This window comes from Trichoplusia ni, chromosome 15, assembly GCF_003590095.1.
Source record: "Trichoplusia ni isolate ovarian cell line Hi5 chromosome 15, tn1, whole genome shotgun sequence".
NCBI classification, from domain to species: domain Eukaryota; kingdom Metazoa; phylum Arthropoda; class Insecta; order Lepidoptera; family Noctuidae; genus Trichoplusia; species Trichoplusia ni.
Window position 1 is genome coordinate 3978173 of NC_039492.1, and position 26633 is coordinate 4004805.

The 26633-nt window shown below is 37.5% G+C and overlaps 1 protein-coding gene across 1 annotated transcript; it reads left to right on the forward strand.

The window, feature by feature from the left end:
- Positions 1-14475: 14475 nt before the first annotated feature.
- On the forward strand, positions 14476-20114 carry LOC113501428. Its single transcript, XM_026882557.1, has 6 exons — positions 14476-14911; positions 15620-15830; positions 16048-16362; positions 16551-17966; positions 18243-19439; positions 19517-20114. The coding sequence occupies exons 1-6, from the start codon at positions 14794-14796 to the stop codon at positions 19725-19727; spliced, it is 3468 nt and encodes a 1155-aa protein (XP_026738358.1). The 5' UTR covers positions 14476-14793; the 3' UTR covers positions 19728-20114.
- The last annotated feature ends 6519 nt before the right edge of the window (positions 20115-26633 follow it).

The window sequence follows — 26633 nt, forward strand, 5'->3', positions numbered from 1 at the left end:
TGCCCAGAAGGGGGACGTACATACATATTATTATTACGTTGCTAAACGCTGTTTATACTAAAAGGCTTTGTGCACTTTGATTGCTTCGTATAAAGCTTTGTTTGTCAATTTCGCGAGTGTTGTAACCGCAGCGAACTCCGAAACTCCTCAAGTATAATGCAAGTACAAAGTTATTCGTGACGGCAATTTCGTCTCAATGTTTCACTTCCTTGGCAAAATTCGAAAGCCGTAGTCTTTTTAGACCAAATTAAATTCGGTTGTTGATTTTATATTGAAATCTTTGGCAGGATGGTATTTTAAGTATTAGGTATTTCTGATTGTAAACCTACTAAGAGTAGTCAGTATAATCTTTTCGCGGATTACATTAGCTTACCCTAAAAAGTGGTGAAGGTCTGATTGGCAGTCAGTCCATGTGAATCTCGGTACTCTGTTGAGTGAGGTAAGACAGTTAAACCGGTTTTACATACAATCTTCTTCTCAGGATAGTCTAAGAAATTTGGGAATTGTGTCTTGGGGGTTTCGCAAAAATTCAAGTCACATGCACAGACACACTCAGACTCAGGACAAGCATTCATGGATCACAAAATCGCTTGGATCGAACTCATGACTTTAACTTAAAAAGTGATGATACATTAAGTTACTTAAAAAATAAGTCATTTAATTTTATCTGTCTTGACCTAAATGGCTACATGGAAGTCAGCAATCATTTTACAACTTTCGACAACTGTATTTTCTCAAATTCTATTAACGGATTTTGTTTCCCCTCTTAAATACAGCGTTCGTACAAAAGCAAGCCAAGAATATATATTATCTTAGGTAGGTACATACCTAGACCAGTCCCCAGGTGATGGAATATAAATCAGTACGATGTTAAACTCTCCAACGCTGGAGTAATTACATTAGGGGCAGTCGACGGACTGCCTCCACCGAAGATTTTGCTTAATTTTCATTATTGTTCTTTTGTTCAAATAGTTTTTGCATTATGAAAGCTTATGGATACCTACGTGTCTATTTTCGATGGATCTGGCTCTGCGCGGCGACTTTTGTAAAACTTTTGTATGTGTCTAAAGAGATATTAGTAACATATTGATTGTGAAACATGATATAACGTTTCATTGAATGAGGGCGAATCAAGAATCACGAATCACGCACTGCATGCCTGCAGGCCAAAAACTTTGAAATAAATATACATAGCCTTCTTAGTCTAAACTTAAACCTCATTTGTAATGTGTTTTGAAAGGTTGCTAACTCTTAACTCTCTTTCTAAATGTTCGTGATGATACTAACCTGTCGGTTGCCTACTGATAATAAAGAAATGACAAAGAAAATTTCAAGTAAAAAGCGACAAAATAATGACATTCTAAGCTAATGTAATTAATAAATAAAGCTAATCTAAGAAAAAAATGTTCAGGAATTAAAACTTTTTGCATAAAATATCAAGTAAACGTGCACTAAGGGGTTTCCCTTTTGTCCGGTGGATAAAAGTTATCTCTGAAATTAAATATCGACTTTATTCCAGACCAACCTTAAAGGTTATAATCTACACTAGAAAGAGGTTTCAAATAAAAGAAAATTAAAATGGAAATGCTTCTCGGAATTCTAAAACAGCAGACAATTTGTTTTAGAGGCTTTGCCAGACTTTTCAAATGGATTTTTCTAGCAATCTTGCTTCTAGGAATTGCTTTTTATAGTTTTTTTTTTGTGTCTGCTCTGACAAATGTATTTGGAATGAGCGATGTTTCTCTTTTGGTCTTTTTTAAAAGGTTATTTTGTTCTTTATCTTTTCCTAGTTTCCGATTCGATAGAGGTAACAATTTACATGCATGTATGACAATGCAATATTATGATGGCATAGATTATATTCTGGTATCAGAAGATGGCAATTCAAGTCATGCAATGAAAAGACATCCACACTCATGTTTGCATTCCTTTCACAATCAAAAACTCGCACTAAACTCTAACTACGACAAAATAAATAATATTTCCATTCTTCTCAACATGACCATAGGCGTCATTTGCAATTTATATCAGACTCAAAGCTATGAATGTTCAAAGTTTCTTATATTTCCAATAAAACTTTATACGCGATACCGCTCACAGTCAGTTGTTCCAAAAAGTTTTATATCATTCAGACACCAGACAACAAAGTCCCTGATACCACGATACAATGATTTAGGAAAATCGACCTTAATGTTATGGACATAACGTATTTATCACTGCCAAAGGGCTTCCAGACGTAGCAATAATTTACGAAAATCAACTTTACTGGCTTAGGAATAACGTAGTTTTCTCTTAAAGTGTATCTCAACTTGTGCAGTCGACTCTACTATTTGGATTTATGGATAGCGCATATGTGTTAGACGAATGCTACTAATAATATTATATGTTCAGTAAAGATTTTCTTCAGGGCATTGACTGTGGTTCAATGACTTCGCTTTTTAGTTATCTAACAAACAAATAGACAAAAGATAAACAAATTTGAAAGAAAATCTTATGCTGGACAGAAATACATCATTAGTGATAATTTCAACAGTTTTGCTATCACATTTCATAATTTGCAGCATGTTTCGATTCACTTCAGATAAAGTTTGTGACAAAATCGTTTACAGCAGTTTTACAGTAAACAATCGCAACACCTCGACAAATAGACTGACCAAAACATAGTAAGCCATCCAATGAGAACGCGCTTAGCAGCTTCTAGTTTTAATTTTATTTTATCTGTTTCGTAGGAAGGTAAAGACATGCAGTTCAATTAAAAAAGAAATGATATTTTTTTATCAATGAAATTTTAATCATTAAATTATGAGTACGTATTAAGTAGGTACACAATGCCAAACAATAAAAAAAATACACAAATTAAATAATCTCAGAAAACCAGAGTGCTTTAATCATGCTTCAAATTAAAATAATAATTAAATTAACAAAAGTCTTAATTTTGTACAACAGTTTCAAAACAAACGCAATTAATCACGATTCTCTCAGCTCTCAGTAACGCTTTATTAAAAATATACGCCCAAAATGTTGATTAAAATCCGTGTTATTTTTGCCAAGGATAAGTAAAACCAACCAACCTAATGTAATTTTCAGGGCGCTGTAATGGAGCCAGAATATACATGATTCAGGGCCTAACACCGACTCTTGCAAGAATAATGATTCAGTTGTGGAAAGACATGCCGCTCTACACCGGCTATCGCGCCATCCCGCTTTAACAAAGGCCGCAGCACTTTGTAGAGACTTTGTAGAGACGGTGGTAGGCCCAAGCTTCCTTGCTAAGTAAAGTATACCGCAAAAAATGTATATTTTTAAAAGTATATAGACGGAATGGTAAGTGTCACGAGTGTATTAGGTACACGACTGTCAAAAAAAGTAGTGAAGAGCGAGTCCGAATCAAGTCAATGAGGATTAGGTAAAACCAGCTCGCCTTTTTTCTTTCTCATTTTAACACTTTCATTACCACTACGATTTTCACGATGTTTACTCAGATGCCGCCTACATTTTACGTTGGACTCGCTAGGCGAGTCGCCGGCACTGCAACATGAATTGCATCGACTCGCCACGCGAGTTCAGTGGCATTGGGTTAGGGTAAAAACAATGTTTTGTTATTTTTGTGGCCGTGACAGACTATGTTGCCTGTTTAACGCAATTAAAAAGTGTTTAACTAATATACGATGTAATTTAACATATAAAAATGGCAAGAAACACTGCAGATAAAAGAAAAGGTATGTTTGTTTCGTAATTTATGCTGTGGTTGTCAATCTTATAAATAGTGGTAATTGCTTAGGTTATATTTTGAATATTTAATATTGTTTTATAAACAGGTTGTTTTTAAATCTAGTTTAAAAGACAGTAAAGTTTTAAAATGTTTATTGTGAAGTTTCGAAGAACGTTTATATATGTTATGATTATTCAATTTGTTATGTTTTAAGTAAAATTACATTTTGAATACGTTCGAAATTTATTAAGAACATAAGACAGCACCCGCGCTATCGCCCACCCTTCACCGCTTCCTAAGTGCTTTAGCTGTGATGAAGAAACGGCGCAACAAACTCCCCAGCAGCACGCTGCCACAATATAATATAAACCAATTACATAACATACATACATACATACATGAATTGAATATGAAGGAAGTATTCCAGTAGACCATTCCTTTGCCTATATAATAACACGAAATTCGAGCCCTACAAGATGTAGAACACAATCCGCCGTTGTTTTGCAAGTGAATGTGACTTGGTAAAATGAAAATAAAAGTATCTACCATAATTATATATGTTTCATTAATAAAAGTTTGAGATTCTATGTTAGTGAACTCGCCTAGCGAGTTCAAGGCATTGCAGAATAGTTTATTTTCTTTCGATTATAAACTGGGTCTAACACCCGGCCCACCACGTAATTCTTTAGATTAGGGTATATTTGGTCTTCAGTATTATTTTAAGCAAAAAATACACATGCATTTTGGAAAAAAACAGCAAACTCATTGAATTCGCCAGGCGAGTCTACGGCACTGGAATAAAATTTACGTGGACTCTCCGGGAGAGTCGGTGGCACTGAACGTGTTAATAATTGAGGATTGGATTAACTTACCTAAGTGACATCCAATCGTAATTTTATGAAGGTTGATCTGAAATATAATTGATTAACAGAGTAGTATTCCCATTCGCTACTGTGTGGCATCGCGAATTTTTTCAGAGAATAAAAAAAAAAAAGTTTTTTAGTCTATGGCAACTCACAACTAAACGTCACTGATTTAGAGCTAACCATGATTTTGTGGGTCCCATTATGCCAGGGTTCAGCTATTGATGCTGGGGTTGGGGTGGGTGATTATATTTCAGATCAACCTTCATAAAATTACGATTGGATGTCACTTAGGTAAGTTAATCCAATCCTCAATTTTATTTCATGTTGATCTGAAATATAATTGATTAACAGAGTAGTTGTTCAGAGATTGAGGCATAATGGGTACATCTTATAAGCCTGGATATGATGAATAACGGTTAAGGCTTTATAATTATTAAGATATCTATTTATAGTGGCATATTATCCTAATATTAGTATCTATATTTGTTTTTATCCATATATTCTGTCATACACATTGATTATTGATCAACTATTAATTTTCATTTTTTATAAAATTAGTCTGTAGTAATTAACAAATTTTTCTAAATGCCAAATTTGTAAGCCAAAAGGGCAGAACATGTTGATGCATATATTGTCCTTATATTTTCACCACATCAAAAAATGTTTAATACATATATTCTGTCATACACATTGATTATTGATCAACTATTAATTTTCATTTTTTATAAAATTAGTCTGTAGTAATTAACAATTTTTTCTAAATGCCAAATTTGTAAGCCAAAAGGGGCAGAACATGTTGATGCATATATTGTCCTTATATTTTCACCACATCAAAAAATGTTTAATACATATATTCTGTCATACACATTGATTATTGATCAACTATTAATTTTCATTTTTTATAAAATTAGTCTGTAGTAATTAACAATTTTTTCTAAATGCCAAATTTGTAAGCCAAAAGGGCAGAACATGTTGATGCATATATTGTCCTTATATTTTCACCACATCAAAAGATGTTTAATACATGTTTTAGGCAAATAAATACTTCTTTATCTTTGTTCTATTACTGAGATTAATGTAATATGAGTTTTTAAGTGGAACAATGAACAAATTTCTGTTATGTTACACATGTTTATGCAAATAAATATATCTTTATCAATTGTTCCACATATTGTGGAGACTGTGTCCACCAATTTCATGATTGACTATTAATTACCAATTTGTGCTCTTTTTGACATCAATGTAACTATGACTTTTTTTAAGTCATACAAATTTCCTGCACCTTTAGCAACCATTAGCTTTTAACAATGTAACTATGGATTTTGAGTAAGACACATTTCCAATACATAGTGATATTGTGTACAGTTTGATAATTAATTATTCATTATTAACAATGTAACAATAAATTTTTAGTAACAAATTTTCTACACATTGTGTTAATTGTGTCAAACAATTTGATAATTATTTTTAATTATTTACAATGTAATTATGATTTTTTTAGTAATACAGATTTCTTCATATTGTTTTAATTTTGCCATAAAATTAGATAATTAGTTACTAATTTTTGCTCTTTTTTAGCGCAGTAATAATAAGAGTATTTAAGGTACTGCAAATATTTCTTATTTATAAGCTATTAATAAGAAATAACAAGATGATAATGAGATATTCCATTTACTGTCAGTTGCAGTTTGTAAGTCACTCAATTATGATTAAAATTAAATTAAAATTTTTGTCACTGCAGTTGTCGGTTCCTAAGACATGAGCTATAAGGCCTTGCAAAGGTAGTAGAACCTACAACCAAACCACCTTTTTCCCTGATTAAACTCAAGAGCATTCCTGCTGCTCTTGCAGATGTACTGCTGGAGTGTGGGATACAGCTGTCAGCAGGTATAAATTTGATACCTGATTAACTGTTTTGAAGGCCAAGGGTAAAACTTTTAATATGGTAAAGTTAACTTATTTCAGGTATTGGTTAAGGCTACAAGGATCTTTAAATCTTAGAAGTTAGCCATAATTTATGATCTTAAAAGTAAAAAGTACATTATGGTTCCTTTCCTTTTTTACTGAGAGTAAGGTTGGTTATCACAATTCTCATCTTATTAATTGTCAGGGTGTGACATGGGCTATGTTATTTAGTTTAATGTATGAGAGGGCGGCTAGTACCCATTGAGCAGCTATCCAAGCTAGGAGTTAGAAGATTTTTGTGTCTTGGTTCAAATAAATAACTAAATAATTCTGTGTCTTCAGATACAGGTGTATTGTATGTTTCATTAACATAATATATGTATGTTTGTGTCTATTGTCAAAAGAGTTATTCCTGTGCCATATAATTATGTTCTAGCCTATTTTGTCATCATGTTGCTTGTAACCAGTTGTTGCAAGTTCTATTTAATAACCATCTATACTTTCTTAACCGATAAGCAATATGTTTATAATATTGTGTTTTGAGGCAGCTAGCAGATGAGTTAGCTGGTTCAATACAAAATATGGGTTCTGGCTTTCTGTAATACAGGCAAATCTCAATCTGAGTAAGCCTCTCAGAAATCCTTTGTTATCCATACCTAATTCCTCTCCCATCTTTAGAGTCAATGCTGATTTGTGGAAATTTAGGGTTTTGAAGCTAGCTCCATTCTCTAAACTTTCTATTAATGTTTCCTAATTAATAAGGGTGAAGATCAAAATAGGATCCCGGTTACTGCTTTGTTGACACAGATGGTAACATGATGGTTAATGAGCTATCTAACGTTGGCTTCTAACTGCTTCCCCTAAGAGATGCTTTTTGTCAGGGCACCTAGTCTGCTCAGTGTGTGTTGTCGGTTAAAAATCCCAAAATTGGGTGAATAAGAACTTAGTGACTTTTTGCTTTGTCATTATTAATATTCTGAAACATTTAGTAAGGTAAACAAATGTTGGGAATGCTTAAAAAACATATTCATGTCCACTAAGTATTGATGCATATACATTTAGTGTTTAGTAGCATTAATGTTATTGGGTGCCTCACTTCTTAGAGATGTGTGTGTCACATTGTTTTTATTGCTATAGATAAACTTGTGGGGCCCAAAATCTATTGATAACGAAACAAGTATGGTTTTTTCGTTGACTTACATGTGGAACTGAGCACTATTTATCTTACTTATGTATTTGCAGCCATGTTACTCTGGCTGTATAATCTTGCAATGTGTTTTAATCCAGTTAATATTATGTTCTAATTGATGTATTAAATGCAAGTCATCATTCTAAACAAGGCACCACACTACAATTGTTTTCGCCATTACAATGTGTCACCATTCTATTAGAAAAGCTTTAGAAACTAGTTCTAGTATACATTTTCTATAATGTTCTTATAGTTTCGGATTATGTAATGGGGCCCCATCTTAGGTCAGTTGACAGCATCAAGATTGCTATTGTTATGCAACAAGGCTAAGTACTTAACTTGTTTTATTATTTTTTGTGTGTGTTTGAACATAACCTCTTGGGCAGGTTCACAGAAGGTTCCCAACAATCTTGCCAATTTGCTGATTGGGCAATGTTTAATATCATTGATATTCATTGATATTTAGTATCTCTATAGGAGTTGCATTCTTGCTGTATTTCTGATGTAAACTAGTCTCTATTCATAGTAAACCTAAAGTATTTATTGCACTAATATACTTTAATCATAGTTAACAATGAGGGAAACTCATTTAGATAAATGTGAGTGTAGCCCCTCTGTCAGCCAGACATTTATACTGATTCTAACCAATGGGTGGTCATTCAGACAACAGTTTGTTAAATTTCTAGTCTGTAAGGACTGTGGGTGCTGTACATGGACTACATGGAATTGCAGTAAATTTATATGACATTTTTAAACTCGAAGCGGATTAATTTTTCTGAGTTTAGGTGTTATTGAACCTAAGGAATCAGTTTTATCTTAAAACTGTGCAAGACATGTGATATTGATGGTCCAAGGTTCCCATATCCACAATTTGAAAACTATAATATTTTTCTATATATATTTTTGGTTTTCAGTTAAGAACAAATCTGATCTGTCCGTTGAGTTTGGTGGTCTTAAGAATATTAAATCTTTAGACATATATGTATATAGATAGAAATTTTTACTGTGAGTGCATATTTGTACAGCCCCTAACTCATGAGTTATTGATGGTCTGACACATATTGTTGATTTCATTTATATGTATATTGTTTATGTAAACAATGTTATGTTCAAGTATTTTAAGGTACATTAGTGGTGGTATGTTCACAACATGAAAGACAGTTAGATATATTACATATACCTGGTTGACAATTGCCTGCTGGATGCATGGCATGGTGTACCCTCTCGGGGCCACCCTTCCTGTGTCCTGTTCAGTGAGGGTGTCACAGTTGTATCATACCACTCTTGGGTCCACCTTGCTGTGCTAGCACTTTGGTTTGATGCCGGACCACTTATGTTTTCCACAGTCCTTGCTTAGGTTTAGAGGTGGTATTCGGTTATAACTTTTGTTATACATTCTTGATAGGTGCATTGGTCTTGTTTCTATCTTGAGCCTCGAATCCACCTCGAAGAGTGTCACCATTGGTTCTTGTTGTGGACTGTGAAAACCAGTGAACATAGTATGTTCTTCATCAAAACTGTCGTATCTCGTACGAAGTTTTGATCTTCGAGCTGTCTCGCGTACAAGCTCGGTTATACTTAATGCATGTTGTTCTATCAAAGTTGCGGGCTCGCGTCCCGAACTTTGTAGTAATGCATGTTGTTTGTGTAACATCAAAGTTGCGGGCTCGCGTCCCGAACTTTGTAGTAATGCATGTTGTTTGTGTACTGTCAAAATTGCGGGCTCGCGTCCCGAACTTTGCAGTAGGGTTTATCAGAGCTACGACGTCTCGCGAAGAGCCCGATCTTCGAGCTAGAGTCTCTCGTACCCGCTCGGTTCATGCATGTCTTTAGTACTTCGCATCATCTCACATCATATTTGTGTCCTTGTTCACTGAACCTAAAATCAGAGAAAACCTCACCTGTTGGCCCCCCTCTTTGAGGTTATGGGTCAGTGTTCCATCGTTTATATTCCGTAATTTGGGGGCGCCCACAATTTAACATCGAGCGTGGAGCATCGCGTACTAGCTCGGTTATACGTAATGCATGTTGTTTTGTGTACTATCAAAGTTGCGGGCTCGCGTCCCGAACTTTGCAGTAGGGTTTATCAGAGCTACGACGTCTCGCGAAGAGCCCGATCTTCGAGCTAAAGTCTCTCGGACCCGCTCGTTTCATGCATGTTTTTAGTATTTCGCATCATCTCACATCATATTTGCGTCCTTGTTCGCTGAACCTAAAATCAGAGAAAACCTCACCTGTTGGCCCCCCTCTTTGAGGTTATGGGTCAGTGTTCCATCGTTTATATTCCGTAATTTGGGGTTCCATCCCACGGCGATGAACCTAGGGCAAGGGCTGCGTACACGCATCCTGCATTAACTCCGCAGCGCCTTTATAGTCTCGAAGATCACTTTTAAACATCTTGGCCAGTATTTTCAAGGCTTTTGTATCACTTGGCAATACTTTTTCGACTTGAAATATGCCAAAAACTATTTAAATAACGTAATTAAAGTGTAATTAACAAAATCACCACGATGCCGTTAAGTCGCGAAAAAAGAAAGTGACGTTTAGTTGTGAGTTGCCATAGACTAAAAAACTTTTTTTTTTTATTCTCTGAAAAAATTCGCGATGCCACACAGTAGCGAATGGGAATACTACTCTGTTAATCAATTATATTTCAGATCAACATGAAATAAAATTTGCTATCTCAAGTCATTATTTTATTCCACAGAATTCCATGCGCATGGGATTGCTAAGTAAAGTAAACCGCAAAAAACGCACGTTTTCAAAAGTGTATCGAGGGAATGGGTGATATCACGAGTGACAAGAAAACTGAATATCACTATAAAGCATAACCCAAATTGTAGATTAAGACAAATCCTATGTTTATTCGAATACCTCCAAGAACACGTTTGCAAAGTTTCATGCCGATCGTTCAAGTATTCTCCACGTGAAAGCGTAACAAACAAACATACATTCTCATTTGTAATATTAAATAGGGATAAACTGTTTAAATGTACAGCTAGGGTTGTGCTTATACGTGTTAATTACATTTTGTCCATAATACAGTTAATTAGAATGTATGTTAGTTATTCCACATTAGCACTTAAATAACATTACGCTGTGGTGTGCATAAAATCTAATTTAACTAGAATTTCTACTAGTTTATTTAATGAACATAAAATTATACAGAAGATCAACCCGCTTGAATGTGTAAATTGCCAATTAACGTGCATATGTGCTTTAGAGCTGATTAAAGAACGATCAAGTGTGAGTCGAACTCGCGACTCTGAGGGTTCCCTACAAAAAGGGTAGTAAACCCACTCTCAAACATATTTGTCACCCACCAACGGCACCAAAAAATTTTTATATCCGGTGCTTAACTTTGATCTTTCGATCGTTCTTATGACAACAGAAATACATCATCTGCAAAAAATTCAACGAATCTACCTATTACTGTTCATGATATACAATCCGATGACGGACGGACGGCCAAAAAACGACTTGAAAATACGTCGCTTGGACAAAAATTACTACTGCCCAATGTCGGATTGCTGTTACACCTACATTTTCTCTATTTATTTTTATTATTAACCCATCCCTTATCTACATCCAGCCTGTTTATAGAAAAGAATATAAATGGCTTCCCTTGTATTTATCTGGCTTCGCAACAAGGAAAGCCGGTTTGTGACATAGCATTCATCTATCATTATTTTATGGCTTCATAAATATTTGATAGATAAGTGTCAGTACCAAATTACGTTTGTGTGCTTTCTTTGGACTGTGTAATGATTCCGTTTATTATTTTTTACGACTTATGAGTTTGTATGTGGTGTGAAAGGACTTTTTGTTCTTCTAATGAATTAAAATTCAAACGCCCTGAAAGAAAATTAGTGGGATACATATAAAGAAAAACAAGAACGTAGCTTGAAGTATCAATATAAGTCCATCAAAGGAAAATTCATTATCATTCACAGAGATAGCATCGTTCAAGGTCCATTTCCTTTGATTTAGTTATTACTTACATTTGAAATACTATTCGAAACCTTCATTTTTTATTTAGCCTCTGTCTCGCACTGCTGGGCGAAGGTCTTGCCCAAATCCTTCCACGGTTCTCTATCCTGGACCATGAGGACTATTGTTAAATGATGTGACTCACGCGTGTTTATCGGGAGTGCCGACTAGTTTCGGACCCAACCGGAGTCCTTAATCATGAGTTGACGCCCTGATGAATCAATCTCACTATAGTTACTATCATAAGGAACCAATCCACGCGGTAAGCGTTTAGATATACATCCATGAAAAATGAGCTTGTAAATAAAAAGGTTTTCTTCCGATGCCTAAACTTTCTAAGGAAACATTCCTTATTATAAATTAAGTGAAAATACCGGGAAAACATCGTACGTGAAGGGAAAAGGGAGGGTTTCCATTAAACGTGACAGGATTATGGTTCGCCATTCCATTGAACATTTAGGGAAAGGAGAAAACATCTTTGTTCATTTAGAAACTTTGAGAAAAATAATTTAGCACGAAATATATCCTGTAAACATCGTTTCATTTCGTAACGAAATTTATTAAATTAATTATCGAATAAAACAAATATGATAGGATATTAAATACAATTATTTATATTAAACCTTATTTTCAGTGAAATAAAACGTATTTTTGTTCATATACAAACATAGAAACATCGAATTTACCTGATCAGTGACGATGCGTCTTCATAACACACCCAAAACAAAAACTCTGAATTTATGACACAAAACTGTGATAACTATTTCTTTAAACGACACTTAACCAATCACTTATTCAAAATGTAACACTTTTCAAAACTTTCACACAAATACTTTTATTAATAAATATTTCTTTAAACCCGAAACAAACGACTGTCGCTCCAGAAAGCAACGCTCGTCTAAATTCCAAGTGTTTGCCTTTCGGTACGCGCATGCGCCCTTACCCCAACACCCTCGCCCAACACACAGAAACACTGTGTCCACACATACCCCGATTTCGAACTCACAATATGACACCGTGACGATTTATAGAGCAAGCTGAAATACGACCTCCGACTTAAGTCACATAAATTGTTCTGCTTTTTGAAATGTTACTTTATTGGTAAGCTTATAAGTGTTGTTATGGATTGTTTTGGAAGTTTTTAACGAACAGCGTTTGTGTTGTAACAAAATGCTTAGGACTACAGTTAACACTCGGGCGGAATTGCGAAAACAAAACAAACTTATACTCGTACATATTTGCGATTAATTACGCAGGCTTTTTTTAAGTTTAGATACATTGTTGCAGAAGTGAAGAGAACCATTGTAGATATATTTCTAGTAAAAATTACTATTTAGTATAAAAACTCATTTCTTCAGAACTCTATGTTCAGCTATGTTTTGTCCAGCTTAACTTTGTGGCAAGGAATATAGAATCGTTTTTTGATTGGTGATATTTTTGCTGAAATGTTGATTTTGTTTGCTTTATATTCGATATCAACTTCTTACCTTTTACAATACAAACTGAAGATATTGTTTTATGTGATGTCTTTGACATTAAACAAAAGAGCTTAAGTTTTTAGTGATATTTGAAACTAGTGCCTTCCCGCGGAGCCTGGCTCAAGAAGGTGGTCTAAAATAAAAATATTTTTATTTATCCATTAGGTGCTGTAAGAATTTTGAAAATAAGTTTAGTGATTTAGGAGTCAAACAATCAACCAGACAGCGTTTAATTTTTTTTTATTAATGCCTATGTTATGATATATCTGTGTTCTGTAATACTGTTAAAATAAATAGTTTACCTACAACTTACAAAGAACAGAATGTCCGTCTCACATGAAAGTATTATTAAAATGTTAGCAAATGTTTTTATCTGGCTTAGCTGTTTAATTTGTTGCTGTATTTAATTATAACCTGAACTCATTATAGGGTATGCTTCGGATTACAGGGTGTTTGGGGCATTTCCTAGTATTTTTTTGGGTTTGGGGGAAGAGTGCTAGTAAAAAATGGACAAACGATTTTTGTTATTGTTTAAATTACCTGTATTTAAAACATTCTTTATTTTTTACTTTGCAGTCATATTTCGAAAACGTTTCTTGCCGTCTCTGTGTAATGCTTAAATTTACTAGTGGTCCGCGGCTCCACCGTACATTATACTTAAACATACTTCTACACTTCTAAATACATCCTGCTAATATAATAAACGCAAAAGTTTGTAGGTATGGATGTTTATTCCTCTTTAACGCTTATCACACTGAACGGATTGAGACGAAACTAGGAACACAGATATATATTTTTTATATAGGTTTTTTGTTCACAAAACCGAAATGCGGGATCATTTCTTGATTAGTAGCAGTAATAATATATCAGCATGGTAAAATGTTCGCTCTAAATTCGATTCGAATTAAGGAAAGACGATAAACTTAATGATAACGGTCAGCTTTATTTGTTTATACATTATTTGTATAATTATACTTTATTGCCTAATAACCAAACAAAAATAATAAAAGTATTAGACTGAGTATTATATTATAAAGTTTATTAAGTATCGCAATCTACGAGGAGCTCGTGGCTGTGCTATAACCGCATAAGTGATTCGATCACAGGTTAAGCTATGCTTGACGCGGTTGGTCCGTAGATATGTGACCATCTTTGTCATAGCGAGTTTCTCCGTGTTTCGGAAGGCACGTTAAATTGTGGATCCCGACTGTTATTCCAACATCTTTGACAGTCGTTACAGGTAGTCAGAAGCTTGAAAAAGTCTGACAGCCAGTCTAACCAAGGGGTGTCGTGTTGCCCAGGTAACTGGGTTGAGGAGGTCAGATGATTATGAAGTATTGCAATCTACAAAATTGAAAAAAAAATGTAAGTCTTTCATTGTTGAGTTGTTTAATAGCAATCACTCAAAAAACCCTACACTTATTTTATTTCTATTTTAAAGTTTTGGCAGAACGAAGTCGGTCCGGGCAGCTAGTTATATATTTTAATAATCAGGGAAAAACGGCGTATTGTTTATCACCATACTATTAATAGCAAGTTTACCTCGTATGCTAAACGCGTAGTAATTAAAGAGTTGAGTGCAGACTCCATAGTGTAGTGAGTCGGTTGTAGCTTGATTCGGTGCTGCATCTATGGTAGTGGATCCTGTGGAACATGTGGTCAAGCACGTTATTCTGCGTGCTTGGCGTGCTCGGCGTGACTTACGTGACGGGCGCGCTGGCTGCACCTGACAACCCGTCCTGTACGAAGCTGGAGCGCGAATATACCTCTAGTGAGTATTCTTACTCTCAGTGCAATGGGCCACCGGCATCGGTCAGTCTAACAAGTCCATGGTAATATTATAAATGTGAAAGTATCTCTGTCTGTCTGGTTTTCACGCCAAAACTACTGAACCGATTGTTATGAAATTTTTATACCTACCGACAGTCTAGAGCTTGAAAAGTTTTTTTTAACTGAAAAAAGAGTTTTAAGGGGGGTAATGAGGAGGGGTCAAAGCTTATGTGAAACCTTTAAATATTATTTATTTAAAATAATGAAATATGTGCATACCGTTTTGGGGCGGGCATACGGGCCCTTGGAATTCAGTTTACTACTGTAGATGCCACAGCAGTTTGTCACACAACTGCTACTTAGCTTGAATGTTTCGAATTTCAGTTTTAACATCAACTGTGAATGCATTTTTGTTGGTAAACATATTGATTAAAATCAAGTGCGTGTCTCGAAATCAACCAGAATTTCGAAATTTACATCACACAAATTTAATTGATCATTAACCTAAGAACTAATTCACAGAAAATTACCTACTAACTCAGTTTTTACTAGGTCACCATAAAGAACAAGCTCCTACAGTCACAGTGTTATAAAAGTTTTAGGCCTGACGACTCTTTTGAAAGTAATATTATTGTCTTTCTTCCACGGGTAGGCCTTCATAGGTAGGACCTGTTATGATATTCAGTTGGTGATTATATTGCAATGGCAGGTTTGCCCCGGCGAGCGGTGACCAGTGAGGGAGTGGAGCTGCGAGTGCTGCTCGCGTGGGGCAGTGAGCCCGCGCGCGCTGCCGCCACCCTGCTGCTCGTGTTACTGCGCCATGTGCGCCGGTACGACAACCTACACCTCACGCCAGCACCCCTGCGCCTCGAAGAACTCGTAAAGACCTACAAGGAACCACCAAAAACCTGGACCGACGCGTACGTACTACATATAGAAGTAGAATCTCAACATGATACATGTCTAAAGCCGCAATACAAATGACATTGATACCGCAGAAAGGCCCGGCCGCAGGTTATCTTCTCAGTTTTAAATATACCTATATTATAAATTGTAGATGTTCGAAATTACAAAAGCTGGCTGCATCATTAAAAATTATTAATAATGACTCCCAATTGTGGGTGTTCCATGGTGCAGGGTGGTGAGCGTGTCGACGGCGTGGGAGCCAAGTTCGCAGCCGTGGCTGGAGTCAAGGCGCAGCTGGAGCCCGGACGGTGGCGAATCCTCGGGGCTCGCAGGTCCGCGCCTCATTGCGTTCGGCGACAGCGGCGTGCCCACGCAGCGCGTGCTGCACGCTCGCCTGATACCTGCCGCGCCGTTTGCCGCCTGCCGACGCCGAGCGCGTTGGACATTTTACACCAACACCACTATTCTCGAGCTCTGTGGCTTTCTCAACTTCTCGTCCACTGACCTTCCTTCTGTATCCAGTCCGAGCCAGCTACCTCGTCAACAGTCAGTATAGCCTAAATCATATGTTTTCGAACATCAGCGCATCAATAAAATATCTTAGTAAGAAATACTAGTACAGTATATGTGGCGAGTGTAGGAGTGCTCTGAATTGTAAGCACTAGCAAACAACTCCTCTCATTTGTGTAAAGTGATGATATTAAGTAAAATAACTTAAAAATGTGGCTTTGCAGTGAGGGCTCGGAGTCGGAGATGGTGGTGTACGGCGTGGGTGAGAGCGCGGACCTCCTGCCCGAGCTGGTGAGCCGTGCCCGCGCAGCCGGCGTCCGGCTTCGACCGCAGTCGGTGGACCGCGCCACGCTCACCCACTATATACGAACTGCTAATCTTTCTTTTTTATTCATAGATTACGACTTCTGGCGTGAAGAACCAAATGTATGTGTTGTCGAACCCCCCCCTTGCATCTCCAACACATCAGTATGCCAACGGGAACTGGATGCTGTCATAGCAATACGAGTTGGAGACATAAATGTGTTGCAGTCATATGAACCGGATCTATTGCAGCTCATTTATGACTTTGATCCTTCTAATCAAACACTGAGGCTTTTACTTGAGCTTGAATTAAACGGCACAGACATAGAAGAGGCCGCATGCGCTTGGGCATTAACACATCAAAACGAGTTGAATGCGTGGAATGTTATTGCTCGCAGAGAAAAGTTCTACGTGAAGTTTTTTTATTGTGAGGACGATGGTGACATTATGAAATACGTGGACCTTATAAGTATCATTATGTCGCATCATGAAAGTGAAGCAATAAAAAATAATTTTGAAATAGTAGTACAAGCAAAGCCCTACAATTGTTCAAATCCTAAGAACTTAAGCAAAAAGATTCATGAGTTGGAAAAATACGTACAATTTGACCGGCTGGTGTCAATTATTGCGGCGGGCGTGGTGGGTGCGACAGAGGCGGCTGCGCAGGCATCACGGATGCATGTGCCATTGCTACTTATAGACGCAGTTGCAGCCATACCCGCCGGCCGTAGTGCGGAGCCCACCAATCTCTGGCGTGTGCTGGGCCAGTCGCGACACCTTGCACTAGCGTTGCAGCGCTTCGTCCAAGACTCCGGCTGGACCCGCATAGCTGTGCTGTCCCAAATAACGCCGCTGGCCGCAGAGCTTTATGCTAAGATAAGTGACGGTGCTACGTTCGCTCACCGCGAATACAGGATACCGATAAGGCCATCGAAACAGGAAGTGGTAAACTCCTTACTGTTATTACGAACGAAAGCACCTATTATTTTCGTGAACGCTGATTGCAGAGTGGCCTCTGTTATCATGGCGGCTGCAATAGAACTGGAGATGAGCTTTGACAAGGGTTTCGTGTGGATCTTCCGCGAATGGCCGAACACGACGGTACCTACGACTTTGCTAACGGTGTCATTTTGGGCGAGGGGCGAGGAAGGCGTGGCGCGCGAGTCGTGGCACCAGCCGCTGCTAACCAAGTTGAAGGGGCTGTGGCCAAGTGGTGTCTGGCCGCCGCGCGCGCTTGCGATCGTTGATGCTTTCCTCATGTCATTGGCCGGCTTCAGTGGCATGCTGCTTAAGAAACCTAACGCGCGACACGACCTGCACTCCGTTGCCACCATGAGGTTAGTACTTTTAAGGATTAGAGACTTTGAGAATAAATATGATTCATTATTAGTTTCTGGAAGGACAATCATCTCTAAAAAATAAACAAGTGTAAGCGCACTTGTTTAATTCAACCAATCAAAACGTTAAACCGACTATTTGAAAATAATTAATCAGCATTCTTGGACCCGTTATTTCAGGTCCGGTCTTTCACTAATACGATACACCATGAGTTTTTATATGACTGGGTCATTCAATGTCGCAACTGCCTCCTTACATTCGTGTTTCTGTCGCAGGGCGTTCTACAAAAGTCTCAACCAGAAGCCGATGAAAGGTATTAACCGTGTTATGCAATACAAGGAGGGAGTGGTGGAGGAGAGCTACGTGTTTGTGGACGAGTGGCACGGCGACCGGTTCTCGCGGCTGGCGGCGTGGCGCGTAAACGCGAGCGAGCGTACCGTGATTGGGCCCTACCAGCGGCCCGAGCACCTGCCACACGAGGACGGTGCCTCAACATGCGTGGCGCGCGCTGGCAATGACTTCGAGCCCGTCTGCTACGACTCCATGTGGGTTGCAGCGCTGCTATTGCTGGCTATATCGCCGCCTGCACTTATCTTCTATCGTCGAGCGCTAGAACGCCGTTTATTACAAGCGCGGGAAATTCAATTATTGGAGTGCCGCCAGCATGTAGCTGCGTTGGCTGCATACCTAGTGGAACGTGAAGCGATAGAATTACGCGAGGAGCTCGGAACAGGCCATTTTGGTTGCGTCCGTCAAGCCCTTCTACGCTTACCGGGCCGCGGTTCTCGTTACGTAGCAGCAAAAGCGTTACGTGAAAATGTCTCACCCGCCGAAGAGAGTGAATTTTTACGTGAGGCTTGCACTATCGCCTCCCTTCACCATGAGCACATCGTACGCCTCGTTGGCGTGTGCATATCAAACGGGCCGCCGCTGGTACTCATGGAGCTTGCATTTTTTGGAGATCTACTTAACTACCTCCGAGCACGACGACATCTTGCAGAGAACGTAGAGCGTACCGACCAGGAGACGTACGCGCCGGTTGAGGAAGCAGCGCACGTTTCGGGCTTGGAGTTGACCCGGCTTGCGCGCGAGGCGGCCTCGGCGCTGGCTTACCTAGGCTCGCGCGGCGTCGTGCACCGCGACGTGCGGGCCGCTAACTGCCTGGTGGACGCGCGCCGCTCGCTGAAGCTGGCCGACTTTGGTATGGCGCGCGAGACGGTGGTGGGTGCGGAAGGCGCCCCGGAGTATGCGTGCCGACGCCGTGCCATGTTTCCAGTGCTGTGGATGGCGCCCGAAAGTCTTGCGCATGGAGTATTCTCGGCGGCGACCGACGTTTGGGCGCTGGGCGTTCTGGTGCTGGAACTGGTGACGCTGGGTGCGCGGCCCTACGGCAGCATGTCCCCGCTTCGCGTGCTAGAGTATGTAGCTGCTGGTGGGTGCCCACCATTGCCACTGGACGCCACGCCGAAAACGTAAGTAGCTACCGGGGTAATTTTGGGATACGGGGGGAAGGGCTGTGGCCACCCGCGCTGACTGACTTTATTTACAGGCGTGCATTGGTGCAGCTGTGTTGGCAGCGCGAGGCAGAGCGGCGGCCGAGCGCGGCGGAGGTTCACTCGTATCTGACGGCGCGACCGCGGGCTCTGCGCGCAGCGCTGCGCATCGAACAGCGACCTGCCGACGCCGACAGCGGGATAGGAGAATCACCCTCCACGGAGTTGCTGCCTAAAGGCTCACCCCTGGATTCAATTGATGCTTAAACAGGCACCTTCAAATCGATAAAAATATATTAAATACTAACGCGTCGAAAAAAAGATGTTCAGTTTCATAAGATTCTGTGTTTTAGCACAACTACAAAAGTTATAGATTTACTAAATAGAACAAGCACGAGACACTCAATAATATAATTATAGAAAATAATAATTAGGACAATAACCTCTCGCTGCCTATGGCGGTATGATAGGGGGCCCATTTTTGAGCCGACGAGTCACCGCCTGCTAATTTAATTCCATTTTTGTGTGTTGAAACGCAGGTGCTATAGTTTTCCATAGCTTTAAAGGAAACCATTCCGTTTAACATTATTAATACCAATAGCCCTTATTATTTATACACATTATAATCTGCAATAGTTTTGTAGCTACCTTGGGTCGTCCATGTTTGTTCTTTAATAGAGCAGGGGTGGATGGCCCCTGGTAGATACCCCATCACATTTTAGATTAAAGTTCCCAACAAGGCCTCTACATGTTGGGCCTGTGTTCCGTGCAAGCCTTTAAAAAGGACCGGGTCTCTTCACATGAAGTGATCCCGTGACTGAAAAGAGGACAATAATAATAAGTTAGCAGCTTGTTTCATGATTGTAATTTAGTTTTAAGTTAAATTTACTTATTTTTATAATTAGTACTTGTGATTACGAAACGTTATTGATTATTGATAGAGTAAAAAAACACTGGTTTTAAAGGTATTTTTAATTCTTTCATCGACCTAAACCTAAAAAATGAATTAAAACAAAACGTTTTCGTACTAATATTGAAGTTATGATCTAGGAATTAAATTCGGGCTTTTCTTAGGCGTAGGGCATTGCCTGTCTCGTCAGTTCATGGCCTCTGCTGCTACCACGATGAGACTTCTTCGTTAGTTGTGGGGGGAGACAGCGCGCTACACGTCGGAGGTCGGTAAAGCGTGCCATCTCGCTCCATCAACTGCAAGAGTCTTAGATGTTTTAGTTGATCGCCGATGATATTATTAAGATGTAAATCCATACTATCCATACTTATATAATAAATGCGGAAGTATCTCTGTCACCGCATTTAACATCTGATCACATCATCACATATTATGTGATCCACAAATATTTGATCAATATCTAGTATATGTAATAGATTCAGAATAATACTCTGTATTAGTTTATACACTTTACTCGCATTTTAACTTGTCTGGACTTTTAAAGAGACAGTGACCCCTGTGTATGTTTAAAAATTCTTCTCACTGTAGTCAGGTATGAAATGTCGACTCCAGCTTTCTCAAAAAAGTGTAAAAGTGAAGATATAGTCAAAGTCAAAGTCAAATTCTTTATTTCAATTATAGTCCGATTTTTAATTCGAGGCAGTAAAATGACATTTCCAGTGTGGCAGGTTTTTAATTCCAAATAAATAGTGATGTGTTAGACCTATTCTATCGACCTATTACAATCAAAAGTTAGTCGAGCTTATATTTTTTTATTCAGATATCAAATTAGCTCTATATAAAAAAAAAAATACGACAATTAATCAAAAGACATGCACGGTGACTGTTTTTAAATGAAAAAAATAATAATATTAATTTAAATTTATAAAATTAAAGCCAAATGCGGTGCTGGTATAAGATGAAGCACCTTACCATGCAAGAAAAGTCGAGCGCATCCAACTCCGAACTGGATGAATTCTGACATTATGCAGTGGTTGGATGAAAAACAAATTTAATATAAACTTACAATTATAAAAGCTCAATTAATAAAAATAGTAAATTTTTGATACATAATAAAATAAAGCATGACTAAATGTCATCGTCGTAGTAAGATTTCCAAACATCACTATTGTAGCGGGTCACCCGTTTTTGTATAAATGACAGTTGCAATTGTCATTTTACTGCCTCGAATTAAAAATCGGACTGTAGACCAGTATATAGCACTTTTGAACGTCAAAACAATTTACAAATGAACAATATCAAAAACTAGTGTCAGTCTGTCGGTCAGTCTCCTATTGAAGCCACCGCTCGTTCGGAAGGTAGATTCTCATGGAGAAGAACAAACAAGAAACTCCATGGTTACTCTTTTTTACTGTCATACAATAATTATCTGGGTTACAATATTATGGTTGCATTATATGAGAACGGTGTAACACAAATATTCGGCAAACAAACAGAAAAAGAAATAACCAATAAGGACGCACAAACCATAAATTGTACAGCCAAGAGCTGACCAGTCCCAATTGACGGCGCCCGTTCACGAGCATGGCACGCACACCGGCAGCGCCCAACTCACCCCTATCGCAAGGAATCGAGCGATCCAATGCCGATGCCGCCACCAACGAGACTTTGAGTGTACTTTGATTTTGATTTTGATTTTGACATGGTACTCACATTTATAATAACAACAATTATATACAATTTATATTAAGCAACGAGGTTTTATTGCCATGATAAAATAGTTATATTCCAGCTAGAATCCAACAAAGGATTTAATAGTTGTCCTGTGGATCAGGAACAGCCTGCTTCCAAGATTTTTGTCCTCAATATAATCGTTTAATTTATAATATGCTTGATTACATAAGATTTTCTTTATACGTAGTTCAAATTTGGTATCCTTTAGTTCCAAAATTTCTACTGGGATTTTATTTTAACATTTGAACGACTTACGTACTTTGGCCAATATAAATGATATCTGGCTGAGTCTGTTTCGATGCCTTGTCTGATAATTATGTCTATCAGAAACTTTACCAAATAAGTGTAAGTTTTCCTAACATACATGATGATATTTTCGTATATAAATTGACATGGTACAGTCATTATATTGATCTCCTTGAACCGTTCCCTAAGAGATTCGCGACGACATAAGTTGTAAATAGCTCTAAAGGCACGCTTTTGCAAAATAAAGATCGCCTCAATGTCCGCAGCCTGTCCCCACAACAGAATGCCATACGACATAATACTATGAAAGTAGCTGAAGTACACTAATCTTGCAGTACCTGTATCCGTTAACTGTCGGATCTTCCAGACCGCGTATGCTGCAGAGCTTAATCGACCCGCTAGAGATGTAATATGGGGTCCCCATTGAAGTTTCTCGTCTACAGTAATTCCCAGGAAAGTAGTCTCTATTATAAATTCTAATTTCTTACCATTTAATAATATGTCACATTCTTTACCTTAAATAAACGTTTTTCAAAACAAATCTAATACATTTTGTCTTTTTATCATTTAATACTAAGTTATCTACAGTAAAGCAATTTTTAACCTTCACAAGAACATTATTTACTTCGTCATAATTATTTGTAAGTCGATTTAATTTAAAAATTAGCGATGTGTCATCCGCGAACAATACCATGTGGGGGTCATTTTGGAATAAATATGGTAAGTCATTTATGTATGCCAGAAAAAGGAAAGGACCGAGTATTGAGCCCTGTGGTACGCCCATAGATATGTTAGGACCCCGTGAGTTCGTTTTATTTATTTGCACTTGCACTTTATTTATTTGAACTGTCTATATATTTATCATACTTGTAGAATAAATGATTAGATTTCATTTCATTTTACTTTATTTATTAGTATTTAAATAAATAAATACAAGGATCTCTTGACTAACTTTTAACTAAGGCTTTAGTTTGCGGTAAAGTGAACCTAGCTCAGCCCCTAATCAAAGAGGTTTAATTAAGAGGTTTTGGAATACCGCTAATTAACCTAAGTTAGGTTACGGTCAGCCTGTAACTGTATTTGGGTTATCTTTGAACTATTATTTCAGGTAATTTTATGATATTCTAAAGAGGTATATGAGTTACATATTAGCGGATAAAGTAGTCGATTGTAGAAAGATTTGTTAAAAAGTTAAATTTTTACAGCGGTGTCTCCTTTAAAGCATTTTCAATTGGTTTGAAATGTTTAATATTTCATTATTTTCGAGTTTTAGTATTGCCATCGCTGAAGATGACCTAAAAGTCCTAAAGGAGGCTGTAATGCTAAATTCTTCAAAAGACAAAATATTTTTCATCCACGTTTATGACAAGTTTCCTGTTTACGATTCAAAACTTGTGGGGTGATTGGAACGTACACTTGCGTAGCCCAGTTGGCGCTACGCCAAGGGTCAACGACCCGCGTAGCATCCGCGTAGCTGCTCCCCTACGGTAATGATTTAATGAAGGACTTGGGGTAAGGTGCTATTGTGTAAAGAAAGTGATGGTTAAGTAGAAATTACAATAGTTTTATTCCGTAACGTTGTTTTTTTTTAAGAAAATATTTTTGTTTTTGTGATACGTTTGCTATAATTTCTCTCATATCCAGACAATACATCTTATCTCAAATTATCATTGTATCAATGTATTAAAAGAACGTCCGCAGAAATTTCAAAAAATATTAAAAAAAAAACATATTTTACATAAATCTGCAATTTCTAAAACGTTTTCAATCCTGTTATGTAACTGGGTTCTCTCTAAATAAAATCCGATTGCAATGTTTCGGATCGGAGCTGGGGGTCTACCACTACCGGTCCAGCACGAGCGTGGTAGTCGTGGAAGCGAGATGACCCGCTACGTACCGTATAGCGGCGTCTCTTTTATACAATGCCAAAACTCTTACTTTGAGATGTGTTGGTATGCTGGACGCACTTGATCCAAAGCCGGATTACCTCGGCTTGAAGCCGGCTGCCCATTTAGATGCACTTGAGTAACTGACTGTACTGTTTGTGTTGCTTACGTAAATGGATCATGTTTAAAGTTTTTATATAACAATGTTTCTGCCCGTGACCATGAGTCCTGCAAAGGTGTCGAAACGTCGGGAACTAAAATCTAAAATTAAACCACGATAAAATATGTAAAAGTCATTTTATGTTTATTTTATGTTACGTTATGTTATTGGCTTGTTAAAGGACGTTGTAATTTATATGTGCTTGATATTATTACATCAAATAAAAATTAAACGAGAACTGTAAGTTATGCTCTTTTCTAGTTTGGTTACATTCTTAAAATCTTCGAGACATGTCCTCTTAGTTGTAGGTATTTATTAATTTACTAGCTGTTTCCCGCGACTTCGTCCACGTGGTTAGAATTTTCCCCATTTTCCATTGTATCTTCGCTCCTATTAGTTGCAGCGTGTTGTTATATAGCCTATAGCCTTCCTTGATAAATGGTCTATTCAACACAAAAATAATTTTTCAATTCGAACCAGTAGTTCCTGAGATTAGCACGTTCAAACAAACAAACAAACTGTTCAGCTTTATATTGGTATAGATATCAAGATACCAGATACCAATAGGACCATCACCATCACCTTTCAGACCGAATTTCTATGCCAGTCTGAGGTCATGGTTAATTAGAAAGGAATATCTATTCGTTTTTAAAGTTCTATAACGATGTATAGGTGTTTAAACAAACGCTACGCCGTAGACACCAGCTACGAGTTTATCGAACAAGTTTTATGCCTTGTAGAATGTTTACGATCGTAGACATCGTAGCATGGACTTCTGTCATGATATATTACGATGTTTTGCTTCTAGCTTTATGGGGATCAGGGAAACTGTTTCGGTAAGACTTTTGAAGGCTTATTACAAGTTTGTTCATACATTGTTTTGACTATCCGATTTTATTGGCTTAAAATATAATTACTGCTACACACTGTCAGTTTTGAACATTATCAGTATGTAAAGATATAATATAATATGAACTATTGTAGTAATGCTCATATATCAATAGTTGATAAACTCTTTTATTTCAAATCAGCACATTTTAATGAGAGAAATAGTTCATTTTCTACACAAAAACTTTCACAGTCATTGATAAAACCACCTATATAACAATTCAAAACAAATCTTCAATTTTTATTTTTTATAAGATCCAAAAAAAGCTGTAGGAGTTTCTGATAGCACTTTTGTGGGGTAGATCATTGACCAGAATTTAAAATAGGACGCAAGCTTTGTCCCGAGTGCTTTCAATGTTTCGGGACGTTAACCCTACGGCAATGTCCTAAGGGACTGTACACATTGGAAGGGTGAGAGAAGTATTTTTGCAAGGGCAGATGGCTGTTGTTGTTTGGCAAAGCAAATAGGGAGTGTGTAGGGAACTTAAAATTGGCGTTGTTTTGTAAAATTGTATCCAATTATGTTTCGTTCTTTAATTGAAAAAGAATTGTTTTTCTAATTGACGAATTCAAAATATTTTACTTTGATTTTTATTCCTGCATATCAGGTTTTCCAATTAAGCACTTATAAAAATAAATATGAAAAATATTTTTGCTTAAAAAAAATAACCTTTTTTATCTGAATTATAACCCGCTGGTAAACGAAACATCTGTTTTAAAATTTTAGTCACAACTTTTACCTTTTTACAGTCATTTAAACTAAACTTTTTACAACTTTGTCTAGACAGAACTTTATAAAACCAGCAGTAAATTCAAATTAGTTTCAATATGCAGTAATTCAACTCGGGTGAAGTAAGAAACGACATTGTTCTCGCTTTGAGAGGGCAAGCTAACACCTCCTGACGTAAGGCGGCTGTTAGAAAGAGACAGCGCTCTACAAGTCGTATAGTTGCATCTTGCTTACACAACAGCAAAAGCCTATCTTTAAGAGTCATGGTAGACTCCCAGGTGCAAGAGAATAATCTTCAGAAGTGTATATTGCTTTTCTCATGCTTTTCACTACATTTTAGTAATACGTTTTCGAATAGACGATCTTTTAAAGCTAGAATTAGCAATAACTTAAAAGAAAATCTCTTGAAGATTTTAATAAAAGTTTTTAACGAAATAAGTACTGGTCTGAATGTTAGAGTGAGTATTAATTAATCTTAATTTTTCTTTAGAATGTTTTATTACAATTCGTAGTTTACAGCGTGTAATTGTCAATGCTTAAATTGTGAATGATGGTGTTAATTAATTGTCCGCATTATACCTTTGTTAAACACATAATCCTATAATCTTCGGGTAATTTG

Excerpts from the sequence above, each read along its gene's own strand:
- LOC113501428 (XM_026882557.1), top strand. The coding sequence starts at position 14,794 with ATGTGGTCAAGCACGTTATTCTGCGTGCTTGGCGTGCTCGGCGTGACT. Across the intron at positions 16,363-16,550 it reads AGCCAGCTACCTCGTCAACA|TGAGGGCTCGGAGTCGGAGA; the intron begins GTCAGTATAGCC and ends GTGGCTTTGCAG. Across the intron at positions 19,440-19,516 it reads CTGGACGCCACGCCGAAAAC|GCGTGCATTGGTGCAGCTGT; the intron begins GTAAGTAGCTAC and ends CTTTATTTACAG.